The sequence below is a fragment of the Oppia nitens genome, unplaced genomic scaffold (genome assembly GCF_028296485.1).
Source record: "Oppia nitens isolate AA-2021 unplaced genomic scaffold, nextdenovo-longstitch-racon4-pilon3 scaffold39_pilon_pilon_pilon, whole genome shotgun sequence".
Lineage (NCBI taxonomy): Eukaryota > Metazoa > Arthropoda > Arachnida > Sarcoptiformes > Oppiidae > Oppia > Oppia nitens.
The window spans coordinates 61871-82359 of record NW_026533220.1 but is presented as its reverse complement, the minus strand read 5'-3'; the positions used below and the strand labels follow the sequence as shown (position 1 = coordinate 82359).

The 20489-nt window shown below is 23.0% G+C and overlaps 5 protein-coding genes across 5 annotated transcripts; 1 reads left to right on the top strand and 4 right to left on the bottom strand.

The window, feature by feature from the left end:
* The first annotated feature begins 224 nt into the window (after window positions 1-224).
* On the top strand, window positions 225-1680 carry LOC128957266 (uncharacterized). The gene is made up of 2 exons (XM_054303001.1): window positions 225-268; window positions 705-1680. Exons 1-2 carry the CDS (start codon window positions 232-234, stop codon window positions 1592-1594), a joined length of 927 nt encoding a protein of 308 aa, XP_054158976.1. The 5' UTR covers window positions 225-231; the 3' UTR covers window positions 1595-1680.
* Window positions 1681-2297: 617 nt separating this feature from the next.
* On the bottom strand, window positions 2298-3221 carry LOC128957232 (adiponectin receptor protein-like). Its single transcript, XM_054302966.1, has one exon. It carries the CDS (start codon window positions 3219-3221, stop codon window positions 2298-2300), a length of 924 nt encoding a protein of 307 aa, XP_054158941.1.
* Window positions 3222-3892: 671 nt separating this feature from the next.
* Window positions 3893-5303, bottom strand: LOC128957231 (adiponectin receptor protein-like). The gene is made up of 2 exons (XM_054302964.1): window positions 4391-5303; window positions 3893-3897 (listed from the first exon to the last, which is right to left on the bottom strand). Exons 1-2 carry the CDS (start codon window positions 5292-5294, stop codon window positions 3893-3895), a joined length of 909 nt encoding a protein of 302 aa, XP_054158939.1. The 5' UTR covers window positions 5295-5303.
* Window positions 5304-6617: 1314 nt separating this feature from the next.
* On the bottom strand, window positions 6618-8026 carry LOC128957267 (uncharacterized). Its single transcript, XM_054303002.1, has 2 exons — window positions 7981-8026; window positions 6618-7609 (listed from the first exon to the last, which is right to left on the bottom strand). The coding sequence occupies exons 1-2, from the start codon at window positions 8024-8026 to the stop codon at window positions 6723-6725; spliced, it is 933 nt and encodes a 310-aa protein (XP_054158977.1). The 3' UTR covers window positions 6618-6722.
* A 3584-nt stretch (window positions 8027-11610) lies between these two features.
* Window positions 11611-14494, bottom strand: LOC128957230 (transmembrane protease serine 9-like). The gene is made up of 2 exons (XM_054302963.1): window positions 13551-14494; window positions 11611-12542 (listed from the first exon to the last, which is right to left on the bottom strand). Exons 1-2 carry the CDS (start codon window positions 14404-14406, stop codon window positions 11611-11613), a joined length of 1788 nt encoding a protein of 595 aa, XP_054158938.1. The 5' UTR covers window positions 14407-14494.
* Between the last annotated feature and the right edge of the window lie 5995 nt (window positions 14495-20489).

The following is a 20489-nucleotide window of genomic DNA, read 5'->3' as shown; positions in this document are numbered from 1 at the left end:
TGCGATTGACTATTAATAATCAATTTGACATTTAATTTAAGTGTTTACTAAATTATTTATATATATTTAAAAAATAAATAGATTAATAACAATAATCAAAATTTATAGGAAAAAAAAACTATTTAAACACTAAACAATTATTATTAATATTAGACATTTAATTATATTTATAACATAATAATAATAATAATAATAAATTGTTATAACTTATTTTTTTAAATTATGAATTATATGCTTATTATTAGCACAATATTACTGTACTTTACAGGTAAGCTTGAAATTATTATTTTTTTATACCAATATATTAATTATTATTAAAAAAAATTATAACAATAATAACAAATTTAATAAATAATATAATTTTATAACAAAAAAATAAATAATATGTATATAAATAATATATATATTAAATAATATATATTAAACAATATATATATATATATATATATATATATATATATATATATATGTTGTTTAATATACATATTATTTATATACATATTATATATATATATACATATTATTTATATACATATTATTTATATACATATTATATATATATACATATTATTTATATACATATTATTTATATACATATTATTTATATACATATTATTTATATACATATATATATATTATTTATATACATATATATATATTATTTATATAAATATTATTTAAATATATATATACTGTATGTATAGTTAATCAATGTATTGATGGTAAACCATGTGGCGATGATTGGACAATGTATGGACAATATAGATGCTTGAAACTATTTACCCAGATACCATTACTATCATATGATTCAGCTGAAACATTTTGCCAGGAACAATCTATCAATAGTAATAATAATAGCCATGATAGTCAATCATCGGGATCATTGGTTGAAATAAAATTTCCCATCGATCAATTAGCAATAGTTAGCATGCTAAGATCATATACTAATCTATCGGATGATATATGGCTGGGTGGTAAATTCCAGCCAGATACTAATAAATATCAATGGATAAGCGATAACAGCCCGGTTGGTTATACAAATTGGCAACAAGGTAGCCCAAAAAATCTACCCGATCATTGTATAGGTATGTCCGTAGAGCCTACAGTTTACGGTCAATGGTCGGATGTTAGGTGCCAGAAAAAGAGCATGGTCATGTGCCAGAAAATACAATCATGGTCAATGGCGGATATGCAGCATCGATTGATGACTATAGAAACTAACCCGGTTCCACTAGGTTTTATTTATGTACAACTACCCAATCAGCAACCGCCCAGTGAAATATGGCCATGGATAGCCTGGCAAGATATATCGCCCGAGTATGCTGGCCTATTTTTTCGTACATTAGGTTCAGGGTCGGAACCGTTTGGTAAGGTACAGTCGGATAATTCACCCAGGTTGGATAGTATAAGCAGCCAACATAGTTATCAAATAGCTTGGGGGTCGATGCCGATAGCCGCTGATGGCCAATGGTCAAAACATATATATACCGGTGACAGTTACGGTAAAAGCGAGTCCTCGCTGGCCTTTCATACTACCGGCGGTGAGGTTAGACCGCGTAATGTGGCCATCAAAATATGGAAACGTTATGTTTGATTGAATTGTTGAAAACAATAACAAAATAATGATGATTACTTTATTATTATTATTTTTTTTTTTAAAAAACAATGTCGACCATAATGTATTTAATACACATTGATATCTTTATTTATTTTATAAATTTTTAATTCAATTAGTTAATGAAAATTTAATTTTTTAAATAATTTTTTTATTAACTATCAGTGAAAATATTATTACTATAACAACATATAAAAATATTTTAATGTTATTTATAATAACAATACATAATTATAATAAAAACAATAATATGATAATTATAATACATTAACTAATAGACAGTAATAACTAATTATATTTATGTATTATAATTATTGTTTGTTTAATTGAAATATATATTAGAAAATAACATAATATTTATTGTGCAATAAAAATTAATTAATTACTTTTATTATCATTATTGCTATTATTATTATTAGTAAATTATAATTTTATATATTTTAGTTAATAAAAAGCAATACTAATTATTTTTTTTGTTTTTTATATAAATAGATAAAACAATTTAAAAACTTATACTAATTTATACTATAAATTAAATAAATAAGTTAATTATATTGAAATATATTTAGCATTTATTATTAAGCAATTATATATATAATATTTTAATTACAATTATATAAACAATTTATAGATTGAAAATAGTATATATTTTTGTAATTAGTATTATTATTTTTAGTTTAAACTAATTACTATTGAGTCTAATATTAACTAAACTACTAATACCGCACAGGTGTACATAAAGTGCCAGTGCTATCATCAAATGAAACAATTGATGCGATTGACCTAAATAGTCGCAACGTCCAGCGCGTACATAGCGCTCAGGTAGTCGACAAACATATATTAGTGAACCCAATGTATACAATGAACCCTGTGTTATAACCAATAGGAACGATACCAGTAGACGACTGTCCATTTGTATTAGCCAGTGAACAATTGGTATCAGATTTGATAGTCCATAGCCCATGAATACGACCGTACGAAACGGTCGGTAGTCTGGTTCGCCAAACTTGTCCCATACAGACAAACCAGTCGATACCGTACACATGCAAATACCAGCTAATATATATGTTAGTTGAGCACCGGGTTGTCCATAGAATATATAGTAGAGGGCGGGTATCATTGAAAAAAGCATTTGTATGGATATACCCATATAGTCTAGTTTCTGGCATAGTTTGCTAACTGGACGGGAATGACAGCATAGTGTATGAAACATTGCCGATAGGGACAGGCATACTATGGCACCCGTATAGTACAGTCCGATCAATAGGTTGTCTACGGGTTGTTGATTCGGATGAACAGTTGTACCGTTGATGGCAAACATCAGGGCAAACCAAAGGGCTGGCAATGCATGTGTCCATATGTTACCGGTTTCGCTGTGCAATCGGAATGCCGACCGTAGACATACCGGTACTGATTTCAGGGCAGGTCTATGTCCAGAGCGCAGGTAGTCGTTGTCCTGTAGCCAATCAGGTAGCTGGTCGTAGTCACACAGTTGATAGTTATGGCTAACCGGTAGTACCGCATCATTATCATCCCGATCCTCTGTGACATTAGTAGTAATAGTCGATGGCTTTAATGAAACGATTGTCATATCTGAAACTACCATCACTTCAACCGTAGACACGTCCAAACACTAGACAACCAGTTGATTGAGGGCACCGTTAGGTCAGTAGTAGTAGTAGTAGTAGTATTATACAGTAGTACTGTATGTATAGTATAGTAGGTTTAAGTGAAGATTACTACTAAAACTATAATTATCAATGAGTTTATAATATTGTTATAAATATTGTTATTTTTTTTTGTTATTAATTATTTTTATAACAAAAATAATAATAATAATATTTTTTGAATTAATTGCTTTTTAAATTGATCACTAAATTTCCAAAAATTAATTAAAACAAAAAGTATTAATTGTTTTTTTTAAATAATTTTTTTGTAATGTATCTATTATTAATAGTATTTACATTATATCAATTTATTATCAAATAAAATATATTTATATATAGATTTTTTAATATTGTACAGTCACAGTTATATTATTAAATAATTTTTTGATGATATATAAATAAGGTATTTATTATATATATATTTAGAAAATAAACAGATTTTAATGTCAAAATAGTATCAATTTGTTTTTAATTATTATTATTATTATTATTAAATATTGTAAATACTATATTAAACATTTTATAACATTTTATTTATACAGTCAACTACTAGAAAAAAAAATAATTTGATTAAAAACATTTGTTAAATATATAATTGATTATCAATCTATCAGTCTATTAATCAATCAATCAATCAATCAATTAAAATAAATAAATAAAAGTAAATTGTTTTAAATTTTAATAAATATAAAAATTATTTAATAATTTTGTGCATGTACTGAAATTAGATTTTAAAAAATATTTTATATTAAATTATATACAATTAAAATAAATTAAATTAAATCCTACAAATACTAATGTCTATTAAAATAATAGAGTAATTATTAAAATAATATATAAATAACAATTATTTAAAAATTATGATTTTTTATAAAAAAAAAATTAAACTAATAAAAAATATTATGATTATAATTGTTTTAACTAAAAATTATTGTTAAAATTATTAAATCTATTAAATTTATTAAAAACTAAATAAATATAGTCTATATAAAATAACAATAATAATTAATAATTAATAATTAATTTTAATTAAAATCTATTTGAATTATTAGTTTTAATTAATCATTTTTTTTTTGGTTTAGCCTAATATTAACTAAACTACTAATACCGCACAGGTGTACATAGACTGCCAGTGCAACCAATAGATGAAACAATTGATGCGATTGACCTAAATAGTCGCACCGGCCTCGAGGCAAATAGCGCTCAGGTAGTCGACAAACATATATTAGTGAACCCAATGTATACAGTGAACCTTGGGCTACAATCAACAGGAACGGTACCAGTTGACGACGACTGTCCATTACTAGCAGCCAATGAACAATTGGTATCAGATTTGATAGTCCATAGCACATGAATACAACCGTACGAAAGGGCCGGTAGTCGGGTTCGCCAAACTTGTCCCATACAGACAAACCAGTTGATAGCGTAAACAATACAATACCCGCTAATATATAGGTCAGCTGAGCACCGGGTTGTCCATAGAATATATAGTAGAGGGCGGGTATCATTGAACATATGATTTGTATAGATATACCCATATAGTCTAATTTCTGGCATAGTTTGCTAACTGGACGGGAATGACAGCATAGTGTATGAAACATTGCCGATAGGGACAGGCATACGATGGCACCCGTATAGTACAGTCCGATCAATAGGTTGTCTATGGGTTGTTGATTCGGATGGACAGTTGTACCGTTGATGGCAAACATCAGGGCAAACCAAACGGCTGACAATGCATGTGTCCATATGTTACCGGTTTCGCTGTGCAATCGGAATGCCGACCGTAGACATACCGTCAGTGACTTTAGGACAGGTCTATGTCCAGAGCGCAGGTAGTCGTTGTCCTGTAGCCAATCGGGTAGTTGACTGTAGTCACACAATTGATAGTTATCGTCCATTGATGTCACTATTATATCCCGTTCCTCAGTAATGATTTTGTTTGAATCTACTGTCTCGTCCATACTGTCCAATAGTAGACAACCAGTTGATTGCGGGCACCGTTGGGTTAGCATTTTTTTCGGCTGTTTATATATATATACTATATAGTAGACAATGTGTTTATTTAAATGACTAACTAATTGTTAATTAAGTGAATTATTTATTTATTTTTCGATTAATTAAAAAATTTATTTTTTAAACAATAATATTTAACAATAAATTTGTTTGTTTTAAACTTAATTATTAAACTACTGTTAATAATATATACTATAAATTATTTATACATAATTAAAATAAAAATTGTTTAACTATTTCAAAAAAAAATAGTTATAACTGTATTTTAATAAAAAAATTAAATAAATTTTTAATAACAAATATGGTATTTTATATTTATAGAAAATACAGATTTTTATGTCTAATATTTATTTTTATTATTATTATTATTTTAATAAATATAGTATTTAAGTATTTATAATATGAAATCATGTTTTTTCAAATTAAAATTGTTATTATTTTATTTTTTTTATTAATACAATTATTTGATAATAATAAATAACTTGATAGTTGTTTAAATAATTTCAATATTATTTTCATAAATGTTGAAAATTTATTTATTTAATAATTTTGTATTATTTTAAATTTAGTCTAAAATAATTGCATATTTTATTAAATTTTAAAAAATAGATGTAATTATTTTATAAATTTAATTTTATATTATATGCATTATAATATTTTAATTAAATATCATAATAGCAAATAAATTTTTTTTTATAAATTATATAACCTGAATAATACTAATTAATTTTATAATAATAAAAAATCAGTTTAATATCTAATTAATTCTAAATTGTTCAATCAAATAACAAATAAATATAATAAAATTATCAACAACAAAAAATTATAAAAAATATTAAAAACAAAATGAATGTAATACGGGTATAGTTCATAAGATCTAAAATCATTTAACCCAAACTTATTTAACCCAAACTTATTTAAATCAAATATTTATTATTTTATCTTTCAAACTATATAATTATATATAAATAATACAAACTTAATAATTGGGAATATTTCTGGTTTTTTAAATATTAAAAAAAAAATAAATATGTAATTAATAAAGTTCTAAATTCTAGTTCTAAATTATTTTATAGATTAATTAGATTATTATTTTATTTATATAATTAATTAAATAAAATTATTAAGTTTTATACTATTTATATATAATTATAGTTTGAAAAAATAAAATAATAAATATTTGGATCAAATAAGTTTGGGTCAAATGAGTTTAGATTTTATGAGTGCGACCGATGTAATACATATATACACACAAAAATTATTATGCAATTAAAATTATAAAAATTTAATTATATAAGAAAAATTAATCACAAAAATTATATTGTTAATTTTTTTATTATTAAAAAAAACAATACAAATAATTCGATTATTATTTTAATTAATTAATTGATTAATTGATTATTATTATGTTAATTGTTTTATTAAAATCAAACATAACGTTTCCATATTTTGATGGCCACATTACGCGGTCTAACCTCACCGCCGGTAGTATGAAAGGCCAGCGATGACTCGCTTTTACCGTAACTGTCGCCGGTATATATATGTTTTGACCATTGGCCATCGGCCGGTATCGGCATCGACCCCCAAGCTATTTCATAACTATGTTGGCTGCTTATACTATCCAATCTGGGTGAATTTTCCGACTGTACCTTACCAAACGGTTCCGATCCTGAGCCTATAGTACGAAAAAATAGGCCAGCATACTCGGGCGATATATCTTGCCAGGCTATCCATGGCCATATATCACCAGGTGCTTGTTGATTAGGTAATTGTACATAGATAAACCCAACAGGAACCGGGTTAGTTTCCATAGTCATCAATCGTTCAATCATATCAGCCATTGACCATGTTTGTATTTTCTGGCACATTACCATGCTCTTTTTTTCGCATTTAACATCCGACCATTGACCGTAGACTGTCGGCTCTACGGTCATACCTATACAATGATCGGGTAGATTTTTTGGACTACCTAGTTGCCAATTTGTATAACCAACCCGACTATTATCGCTTATCCATTGATATTTTTTAGTATCTGGCTCAAATTTACCACCCAACCATATATCATCCGATAGATTAGTATATAATTTTAGTATGCTAACTATTGCTAATTGATCGATGGGAAATTTTATTTCAACCAATGATCCCGATGATTGACTATTATCATGGCTATTACTATTGATAGATTGTTCCTGGCAAAATGTTTCAGCTGAATCATATGATAGTAATGGTATCTGGGTAAATAGTTTTACGCATCTATATTGTCCATATAGTGTCCAATCATCGCCACATGGTTTACCATCAATACATTCATTAACTATACATACATATACAGTATGTATATAAATAATATGTATATAAATAATATGTATATAAATAATATGTATATAAATAATATGTATATAAATAATATGTATATAAATAATATGCATATAAATAATATGTATATAAAGAATATTTATGTAACTAATATATATATATAAAAATAATATCTATAATATATTAAACAATTTATTTGTTATATAAACGATATATTATTTAATATACATATTATTTATATACATATTTATTTTTTTTTAATAAAATTATATTATTTATTAAATAATTATTATTGTTATAATTTTTATTTTAATAATAATTAATATATTGAAGATGAAAAAAAAATTATAACAATAATTTCAAACTTACCAGTAAAGTACAGTAATATTGTGCTAATAAATAGCATATAATTCATAATTAAATGTTAGTTATAAAAATTTATTATTATTATTATTATTATTATAAATATAATTAAATGTCTAATATTAATAATAATTGTTTAGTGTTTAAATAGTTTTTTTTCCTATAAATTTTGATTATTGTTATTAATCTATTTATTTTTTAAATATATATATATATATATATAATTTAGTAAACACTTAAATACAAAATGTCAAATTGATTATAATAGTCAATCGCATAACAAAAATAAAATTGTTTATTAGCTAAAAATTTTTTTGTTGTTATATACAGTATATACTGTATATATACTGTATATAAATATTCAATAGATTATATTGATTAGTTAGTATTGAAAAAATATGTAAGTAGTATTAGCAACAATAATTATTTTTATATATTTTTTAAATATATATTTTAGCAATTGTTTAAGTTTATATAATAAATTATTTAATATTAATTGTTTAATTCTAATACAAAAAATAATTTTAGTATTATTGATAATAATTTTATTTAGTTTTTTAATGAAATAATTTTTAGTTATAAGTTATTTTTTTAGTTAAATATTTGTAGATAAAAAATCATTTATATTTATTACAACAAACTATTCAACAATATTTTTAATATATTAATTAAATAATTATTTATTTTCTTAAATTTAATTTTTAAAAACCTAAAAATATTTGATAGTAAAATTAAATTTTTAAGTTGTTACTAGAAAATTAAATAAATATTACTATAAAACTATTACTTAATATTATTTAGTAATAATAAACAATAAAATAATAATAATTACAATAATATACTATTTTTAATATATAAAATTGTTTATATAATTGTAATTAAAATAATATATATATATATATAATTGCTTAATAATAATTGCTAAAAATATTTGAAATATAATTAACTTATTTATTTTATTTATTATATAAATAGTATAACTATTAATATAAAAAAAACTAGAATAATTAGTATTGCTTTATATTAAATAAAAATTTATAAAACTATAATATAAAAATAATAATAGCATTAATGATAATAAAATAAATATATTGTTATTTTCTAATATATATATTTCAATTAAACAAAACTATAATTATAATACATTAACATTAATATAATTAGTTAATGTATTATAATTATTATATTATTGTTTTATTATAATTATGTATTTTTATTAGTAATAACATTAATATATTTATATATGTTGTTACAGTAATAATATTTTTTTTGTTAGTTAATAATAAATAAATAAATAAATTTATTTTTAAAAATAAAAACTACACTAATATTTTCACTAACTATGCCAACCAATTAAATCAACTAATATTTTACGTATTAAACAACTAATCTATTATCTGGGCTACCGGTGCTATCAAATAGGTTTTCCAAACTATTATCAATTCAATCAACTGGACCGACCCAATCTAATAGTTATAATTATCAATAATTTATTAACTATCGTATTATCAATGCACTTAATAGCATCCATCAAAATTGTCCATGATAATAAATCTAGGTATCAACTAATTGGCGATTGGATGTACGGAATTGAGCATGCTAATTATTTGAAAATTATGGTATTGGTATTTATACTGGTACCTATTGTTATCAAATTAGATCAATATTATCAACAACACATTTATCTAGCTAAACTCAACAATTTAATGATTGAATTTATTAATTTTAATAATTATAATATCAATTGTTTATATCTAGTAAAACATATTAAATATTTAATTAATTTTGATAAATATTTAATTAGTTATATTTATTTCAATTTATTTTTGATGATATTTTTAGTTAGTTATAATGTTTATACAGATTCAATAACTATTAGATTAATAATTAGTTTATTAAATGCATGGATATATGTATTTATTGATCGATCACTATTATATCATATTTTACATTTTATAGCCCTATGTAGACTAATTAAATTAAAAATTACCATGATAAATCAATGTTTAGCTAGATTATTAGCAAATAGTAAGCTAAATATAATAGATATAAATAGATTAAAACTAATTGAATTAAAAATTAATAAATTACATAATGCTATCAATGTATTAAACAATTTATGGTCGACTAGTATACTATACTATTGGCTAATGTTTACAATAATGATTGCCTATATATTTATAATCATATTGTTTATGTTGTTTTTGATATTTATAAAAACTCTGGCCATATGTTTTGGTTTAATATGTTTTTTATTGATGACAATCATTATACTAATTGCCAGTACTATCAATACTGGATGCAAATTAACAAATAAATTATTATTTGGTTTATTTATTAAATTAAATACTACTAACTATAGTAATAGTAATAATAATATTGTTTATAATAATATGTTAATTAAAAAATTTAAAGTAAGTATTAGAAAATGTTAATATAAAAAATTTTTATAAATTATTTTAAATTATAATACTGTACATTATTTTATATTCAATTTTTAATTTATTATTTTTTTTATTGTTTTATTCAATAGTTACAACATTTAATTGAATTGTTTGCTAAAAACAAAATTGGTATCAATTGTTGGAAACTGTTTCTAATCAATCAATTTACTTATAATTTAGTAAATAATTTTTTTTGTATCATTAATTAAAATTTTTATAAAATCATTTAATTTTTATTTATTTATTTTAGTTTATTTACATCACAACAAAAGTTACACTAAAATTGTTGACATTTTTAATTAATAATTAAATTTATCAATAAATAAATTATTAACAATCAATTTTAGTTTTTTGTTTATAATTTTTCAAAAATATTTAATTTTTATTGATTATTAGATTTATATTTAGTTTACAAAAAATTAAAGTAATTTTTAAAAATTACTATTAAATATATTTGTGTAATATTTTATATTAAATTTTATTTTATTAAAGTTATTACTGGTTTACCTATAAATTTTGTAAAGAATTATTTTTAATTAAAATATTTTACATAAATATTTAGTTATTTTTAATTATTTATTTTATAACTATTTTTTCTAAAATTTATTTATTATAATTTATTACTCAATAGTAATTAGTATTAAACAAAAATACTATTTTAATATAATAATAATACTAATAATACAATAGTTTAATGATTTTTATTTTTATTGTTCAGTAGAAACAAATTAAAAACTAATTTTTAGTAATTAAAATAACTATTATTTGTTATTATAAATATTTTTTAAAAAAATTAAATATACACAATAAATATTATCATATAAATTATTGTTCAAGGTAAACAACATTTATTTTCTAATTAATTAATTTTATTAAAATAAAAGTTTATAAAATATAAAAATTTAATAAATATATTATTTGTTATAATATTTTATTATTATAATATTAAATATTTAATTATATTAATTTATAATTTTTTTTCATTTGACAAAGTTTAATTTATCTAAATATTAATATTTATATATATATACTATTATTTAATTATTACTAATTAATTATTATTAATATATAAAAAATTATCAAATGTTTATATTAATTTTATTTATTTACTAAAAATAATATATATATATAACTGTACCTTAAAATAAATGTATATTATTTTATATAATATATATATTATATAATAATATAGTTAATTGTCATTCAAAATCAGTTTGCTATCCGACGCGGCCATAACTGTCTCCCGGAGCCAATCTAGATGATAGCTGACACTTGTATAGACACCGGGCATACGGGGCAGACCGCAACCAATACCGGCCATTACTATACCGCTTAGGACCATATGTTTATGGTAGACAGTCATCAGCGGACCGCCCGAATCGTGTTGACAGGCATCGCGATTGCCCATCGGATGGCCGCCGGCGCACATCATTGACGGCCTGATAGCGATTTCATCGGTAAACGCTTCAATTTCCGACCGACAATCGGTATTATTCCACACCTGTATGTCCACTTCGAGTAGGACATCGCTTTGTTTGGCCGTTTTGTCGACCGGATCCTTAGTCAGACCCCAACCCAACACGCGAGCTAACTGTCCCTCTAGTTTCTGGTGTGACAGTTGTCTGGCAGCCGGCAAACATATGGGTAACAAATTTCTGGTAAACTTACCGATCGGCTCCTGAAGCTTAACCAATGCTATATCGTTTTGTTTGCTAAGGCTATCATAATCGGGATGCAGGATCACTTGGCCGACCCGATGATCACTACAACCACTTTCCCGATAGTTTGCCTCGGATTTGAATGTATGTGCACCCAGTTTGACGGATAGGTTGGCCAGTTTGTAGCCATAATCAAAACAATGGGCAGCCGTTACTATAAACTGATCGGACACTAGCGAACCGCCACACCAGGGCAGGTAACCGTGCTGCACCCGGTCCATGATGGCGGCCATCCACGGGTTTTTGCCCGGTTCGGTTGATTTGCCGCCCAATATCCGCAATTTTAGTACTCGGCCGCACTCGGCGTACAATTGATGGGACCTAAACTCGTCCATATCGTCACCGATCTGGTCATCATCGGTAGTCTCTGGCCGACTATTGGACTGGACACTGGCCACCAGTAATACTACAGTAATAAATTGCACTGTTGGTGTTGTTGTTATTATATTTTTTGTTAGATAATAATAATAATAATAATAATAATAATAATAATAATAATAATAATAATAATAATAATAATAATAATAATAATAATAATAATAATAATAATAATAATAATAATAATAATAATAATAATAATAATAATAATAATAATAATAATAATAATAATAATAATAATAATAATAATAATAATAATAATAATAATAATAATAATAATAATAATAATAATAATAATAATAATAATAATAATAATAGAAATTTAATTATACTTATCGTATATTTTATAGCAATCATTATAATAATAAAACAAATTTGTTTTATTTATTTATTATTATTTATTTAATAAATACTTTATATACAGTATATGTACTTTTAATTAATTAATTATATTTTTTGTCTAATTTTTTTAATATTTAATTTTTTTAAAAATATATTATAATAATTATGATATTATCATATCATAAAATTGTTACAACAGTTTGTGAATAAAATAAATATTAATAAAACTATTTTATAAATTTATTATTATTATTATTGACTTGTTCAAGGTAAACTACAGTAATTATACCGATTATATGTATATATATTTATAATATTTAATTTATTATAGTTGACATAATTTATGATACATTAAAATTTATTTAGATTTTTTTTTATTTTAAATAAAATAATAATAATTTTACAAAAATAAATAATTTAAAAAAAAATATAATTTTAAACAAAATGTAAAATACTATAAGTTTTATATTATATCATATTATATTATTTTAAAAAAATAATATTTAATTAATTATTAATATATATAAATAGTTTACTAATTAACATATATCATAGTATTTATATAATTTTAATATATATAATAAAATTAATTAAAAATCTAAATGTTTTTAAAATCAAATTATTTTCATTAAATCTAAAAAAAAAATTTATTAATAATCTCAATTCAAATCAATAACCTGTTCAGTGGTAGTACTGGTGCTTGACTTAACCAATTTGCTATCCGAAGCGGCCATAACTGTCTCCCGGAGCCAATCTAGATGATAGCTAACACGTGTATAGATACCGGGCATACGGGGCAGACCGCAACCAACACCGGCCATAACTATACCGCTCAGGACTACGTGATCGTTGTAGACAGTCATCAGCGGACCGCCCGAATCGTGTTGACAGGCATCGCGATTACCCATCGGGTGGCCACCGGCGCACATCATTGACGGCCTGATAGCAATTTCATCGGTAAACGCTTCAATTTCCGACCGACAATCGGTATTATTCCACACCTGTATGTCCACTTCGAGTAGGACATCGCTTTGTTTGGCCGTTTTGTCGACCGGATCCTTAGTCAGACCCCAACCCAACACGCGAGCTAACTGTCCCTCTAGTTTCTGGTGTGACAGTTGTCTGGCAGCCGGCAAACATATGGGTAACAAATTTCTGGTAAACTTACCGATCGGCTCCTGAAGCTTAACCAATGCTATATCGTTTTGTTTGCTTAGGCTATCGTACGCTGGATGTCTGATCACTTGGACGACCCGATGCTCACTACCACTACTTTCCCGATAGTTTGCCCGGGATTTGAATGTATGTGCACCCAGTTTGACGGACAGGTTGGCCAGTTGGTAGCCATAATCAAAACAATGGGCAGCCGTCACTATAAACTGATCGGACACTAGTGAACCGCCACACCAGGGCAGGTAGCCGTGCCCGCTGTCCATGATGGCGGCCATCCATATGTATTTGCCGGGATCGGTTTTTTTGCCGCCCAATATCCACGACCGGGGCAATGAACCGCAACCGCTATATATTTGGTCAGATCTGAAATCTAGCATATCTTTGGCAAACTGTTTGTCCGCATCTACCGAAACACCAATCTGGCCACTGATGACCACTACTACTACTAGTAGTAGTAATACTAAATTATTGTCATATTTTTTGTTAACTGCTAATAAAAACATGATAATTATTTTTATATATATATATAAAGTATAAATATATATGATATATAAAAATTAGTTAAACTGTTATACACTTATATACGGTATATATTATAATATAAATTTTAACTTTTTTTTTAGTATTTTAAAGTTTTAACTAATAAAATGTTTTTCATGTTTTTTATTTTAAAAATAAAGATATTATATGTAATCATTTAAATTATATTATTTTCTATATTATTTTGTTAATTTATTCAAAATCATAATTGACTATTATGCTAATTTATTTTTATTATAATTGTCTATATTTATAATTTTAATAATAATAATAATAATAATTAAATATATATATGTATATATAAAGTTATATTATTTGAATACTATCAATTAAATTATTATTTATTTATTCAAGGTAAACAACAAAAACAGTAATTTTCTATTAAATATTTTAAAATTTATATATATTATAATATATTCATAGTATAAAATTTAGTATAAACAAATTTATCAACAACAAAAAAATAAACAAAAATTTATGTTTTTATTATTTAATTTAATAATTTTTTCCCCTTTAATTTATTTAATCAAACTTGAAATAATTATTAAAACATAAATTAAATGTATTGTGTGACTAATACTGTATTATATCTAATACATAATAATTATTGTTTATTTACAATTAATATTTATATATTAAATTATTTGATTATTATTTTTTTTTAATAAAATTTTTGTTTTCGAGAAAAATTTAATCTTATATATAATATTTCAACAAAAAAACATATATTATTTAAATATTTAATTGCATTTTTATAAAACAATGTGATTTATATTTTATTTAAAATAATTGTACTAATAAATTATTTAAAATTGTTAATAGTTATACTAAAAATATATATATGTATTAAATAATTAAAAATATAATAAATAATTAAATACTTAATTGTATTAATTGCTTAGATTGTATTAATATTTAAATTAATTTTATTTAATATTTTATACAAAAAAAATAATTTTTAAGTAATATATCACAACATAAATGTTTTATTACCTAGTTGTTTTTTAATTGTCAAAATAGTAGCAAGCTAAAATAACAATGATAATAAACGATTGTATTTTTTAAAAAAATAAGTAAAACACATGTTATTTACGTATATTACTTGTAAAGCAAAAAATATTTAATTAATTAATTATTTATTTTTTTCAAACTAATATCCTGTTATTTAAGTCTATTATTAGTAATTAAATATATAATTAATGTATTAAATTGTACTTGATAATTTTATCTAACATGTTTTAAATTAATTAATTTATCTAGCTAAAATGTATAGCGGATACAATACTAATAAAAAAAGTATATAAACTGGTAAAATGTTATCTAGTTAAAATCATTCAAACTATTTTGAAACAGTTATAATAATAATAATTATTATTTTTAAATATAATTACAAAAATTTTTAAAAATGTGCAAGCTAAACATTGCTATAATTGCTGTATGCCTATTAGGTATATTACTTAATAATTTAGTAATTATTTTGATTTTTTTATATAAAAATTTACTAATGTTTTATATAATTGTTATTAATTTTATTATTATTTTTACAAATAATATATAAATTTATCTAGGTGCTGGTCTAATTGTTCAAGCTAGACACTATGGCTCATTTGATAACTATAATCAATATGATTATAATAATCATAAAAATTGTGATGGTAAAATAATTTTTTACAAAAAAAATAAAAATAAAAAATTTATTATCATATAAATTTTTACTATAATAATATTATTTATTTTATTTATATTCAATAGATAACCAACATTATCATAAACATAATTACCAACAACAACATAAAAAACACCAAGGTAATAATAAACAACAACAACAGTGCAATGGATTAAATGCTCAAAAATTATTTAAAGGTATTTATATATTTTTTATAAATTAAAATAAACCTAGATGATTTTAATTTAATTTCCTCCCCCCACCCAAACTATAGATTATCTACAAAATAAAACTGAAACTACTGGTGAAATTGGTATTATATTTATTGATTACATTTAAAATATTTTTTTTTTAAAATTAGAAATATATTAATAATTAAAAAAAAAATTACAAATATATTAATAATTAAAAATATTAGAAATATATTAATAATTAAAAAAAATTATTAAAATATTAATAATTAAAAAATTATTAGAATATTAATAATTAAAAAATTATTAGAATATTAATAATTAAAAAAAATTATTAAAATATTAATAATTAAAAAATTATTAGGATATTAATCATTAAAAAATTATTAGTATATTAATAATTAAATAATTATTAGGATATTAATCATTAAAAAAATTATTAGAATATTAATAATTAAAAAAAAATTACAAATATATTAATAATTAAAAATATTAGAAATATATTAATAATTAAAAAAAATTATTAAWATATTAATAATTAWAAAATTATTAATATATTATAACTAAAAATTATAATAATAATAATTAAATAATAATTACTTCAAACTGTATATAACAATAGCATTTACACCGTTTATATCGACCAATTGGACATTTTTCAATGACCTGGTCTGCACTGGCGGTCCATTCATCCGATCCGTGGACGAAGGAAATCTACCGATGCGTGTGTCGTGCAATGGTATTGTTATGGTATCGACTAATGAATCGGGATTTTCGGTACAATACCCGAACCAACAGTGGGGCGAAGTTCCTCTAATCGACTATCACTCTATTACTACATATATGAATGGTATGCATGACCCCGGTATTTATGACTATACTTAATAATATACATATACCTACCTATCTATCATATAAGGTGATCGATATTATCGTGAAACCGGTACCGTACCCACTGGTCCATGTGCTGGCGATAAGTTTTGGGGTCAAGCACTCTATACACCACTCAATCCGGGTGCCTGTCAGTCACCCGATGGTATGGCCAACAGTACGGCCGTCTATCGTATACGTACGCTGACCGGTAAGTGTCAGTCGACATGTTATATCAATAGATTGGCCGGCAATGAGGGCCGATCGTGGTATGCCATCAATCCCAGTGTCAACGATGCCGGTGCTACTAAATAATAATAATAATAATAATAATAATAATAATAATAATAATAATAATAATAATAATAATAATAATAATATAATACTGTATTATTATTATTATTATGAATAAGATATTATGAATATCAATGTATTAATTATTGTAAAATCAATTTGCAATTAAATGAAATTAAATTAATTATAATAAAAAACTTTTTATTAAAAACAAAATTTTATTGAAAAAAAAGTTTTATTAACTATTTAATCATTGGTATAATCTTAATAATATTTTAATCATATAATAATAATATTTTTTTAATCATATAATAATAATACTGTAATAATATATAGTTTTTTTTGTTGTTGTTGTTAACAATTATTGATAATATATAAATGTTTTATTTATTTTATTTTAAAATAAATTTGATAAAAAAATACTTTTTAATATAATTTATTTAATTATAAAAAAATATACAATAAATTTTTTATTTATATTTTCAATAATTATCAATTAAATTAACTATTATTATTGTTATATATAGTTTTTTTAGGTAAAAGTTTGTAGTCATCATATAATTAACGCACGTTTTAAAACGATAAAACAAAAATTTCATGAAATTTTAAACATTTTTTAAACATTCAACTAAACAATTAAAAACATATTATTATTATATAATTATAATAATATTCAATTAATTTATTATATTATGTATTTTTTAAAAAAATGTTTTAATAAACTAAAAAATTATTTATTAAAATATTCAGTTAAGTGTTGAAAATTACAATAATAACAATAACTATTTTTGTAATCGTTTACAAATCTCATGAAATAAAAAATACTTTTTAAACATTCAACTAAACAATTAAAAACATAATAATTTTAATAATATTCAATTAACTCATTATATTATATTTGAAAAAAGTTTAATAAACTAAAAATATTTGTTAAGATATTCATTTAAATGTTGAAAATTACAATATGTATTACAATAATAATAACAACTATTTTTGTAATCGTTTACAATGTTTGCGGTCATCATTGTTATCATTATCGGTGGTCATCATATGGTTGTTGATAATAATTGTGTTGTTGTTATCGATGACAGTCATCATAATCACTGGCGACGACGATAATGTGTGTCAATTGTTGGCACCAAACGGCCGATTCAATAGCTATTATGTCTACAGACAGTGGCATTTGAGGGGCAAAGTAATGGATAAGCCATATGATCCCTCATTTTATACATCAATAAAACTAATATCAACTATAAATGATAGTCAATTAGTTGAAGGGACACTCAATTATAGGACTTACATCGATAACAACCAACAACAATATATTAGTAGATTAACTATAATCGATAGTATAGTAAATAATATTGAAAATGAAAATAATTTAAATAAAACAAACATTTCGGGTATTATTAAACACTCGACAGTCAATACATTTGTCTATAATTGTTATATACAACCGATGATTGATGTAAGTAACCGATTGATTGATTGATTGATTTGAAATTTTTTTTTATATAATATTAGATTTAAAAAAAAGAAAAAAATTTTAACATTATTTTTTTTTTTGATCAGAAAAATTCAATAAAAAATTATTGTGAATCAAAAATACTACCCAAAAAAACTATCGACAGTACTATAACATTGGATAATAAGTTTCCCGATAATAAATATATTATATTTAAGCCGTGGATCACTAATAACACTAATATTTGGTTAGAGTATTGGGTATATAGTCTGACCAATAGATATGCCCAACCAATCAAATGTGAATTGAAACTGAAATTTCCGTCATTTAATCTGAGATATGCCTGCAATGAAAACCAGTCGCCACCAAAACGACCCGATTTCCTAATCGATCAGTTAGACTATGAATTGTTGGTACAGTTGGTTTCGGTAATGGACAGTACCGATTATAATTATGGCAATTCCTATATACTATGGTTTCTGATCGACGGTAAGGCCATGTATTGTGAGTCACCAGCAAATGTATTATCAGTTGAGGTATTTGTATATAAATGTATTATTATTATTATATTTTTAAAATTTTTTTATAAAAAACATACATAAATATATAGTACAGTATAATTAAATAACTATTAATATATATACTGTTATATTAATAATACAATTTTTAATAAAAAAAAGTGCAAATCAATTGAAACATTGATACCATTTATGCCAAACTGTTTGCCGTTTAAATCGACAACAACTGAAATAACTGATGAACCAAATGATGAAATTAATCTAAAAATTTATGTAATAATACTAATTATTCTACTATTCATTGGTTTTGTATTTATTATCATTGACTTAGTATTGATCCGTAATAGACATCGACAACAAACACAACTAAAACAACAACAAACGGGACAACAATTGTTGAAACCGTTTGGCACTACTATTGAACCGACAATTAATAGCCGGGAATTGAATTCAATTAAAAATATTAGTAATAAATCATCAAAATTATCGAAAACATCAAAAACGTCAAAAACATCAAAATTATAGATAATATAAATATATTAATAATATTTTTTTTTTAATTTATAAATCAATCAATTATTTTCATTTATTTATTGATATTTTTTGTTTGTTTGTTTTATTCTTCAATTAAATCTATTGCTGTAAACAAATATTTTTTTCTAATTATAATTAAATTTATTACAGTATACAGTATATTAAACAAACATTAGATTAGACAATGGTTTACAATTAGGGCAGCCGTGAAACTAAAATAATTTTAAAATATAGATATATATCGTTAAAATTAATATCAAATCATAAATCAAATTATTAACTAAAATCGTTAATAAATCAGACAATAAAAAATACTCACAAATATATATATATTTATTAAGTATTAATTATTTTTGCTATTAATCTGGTTTATTGTCTTTAC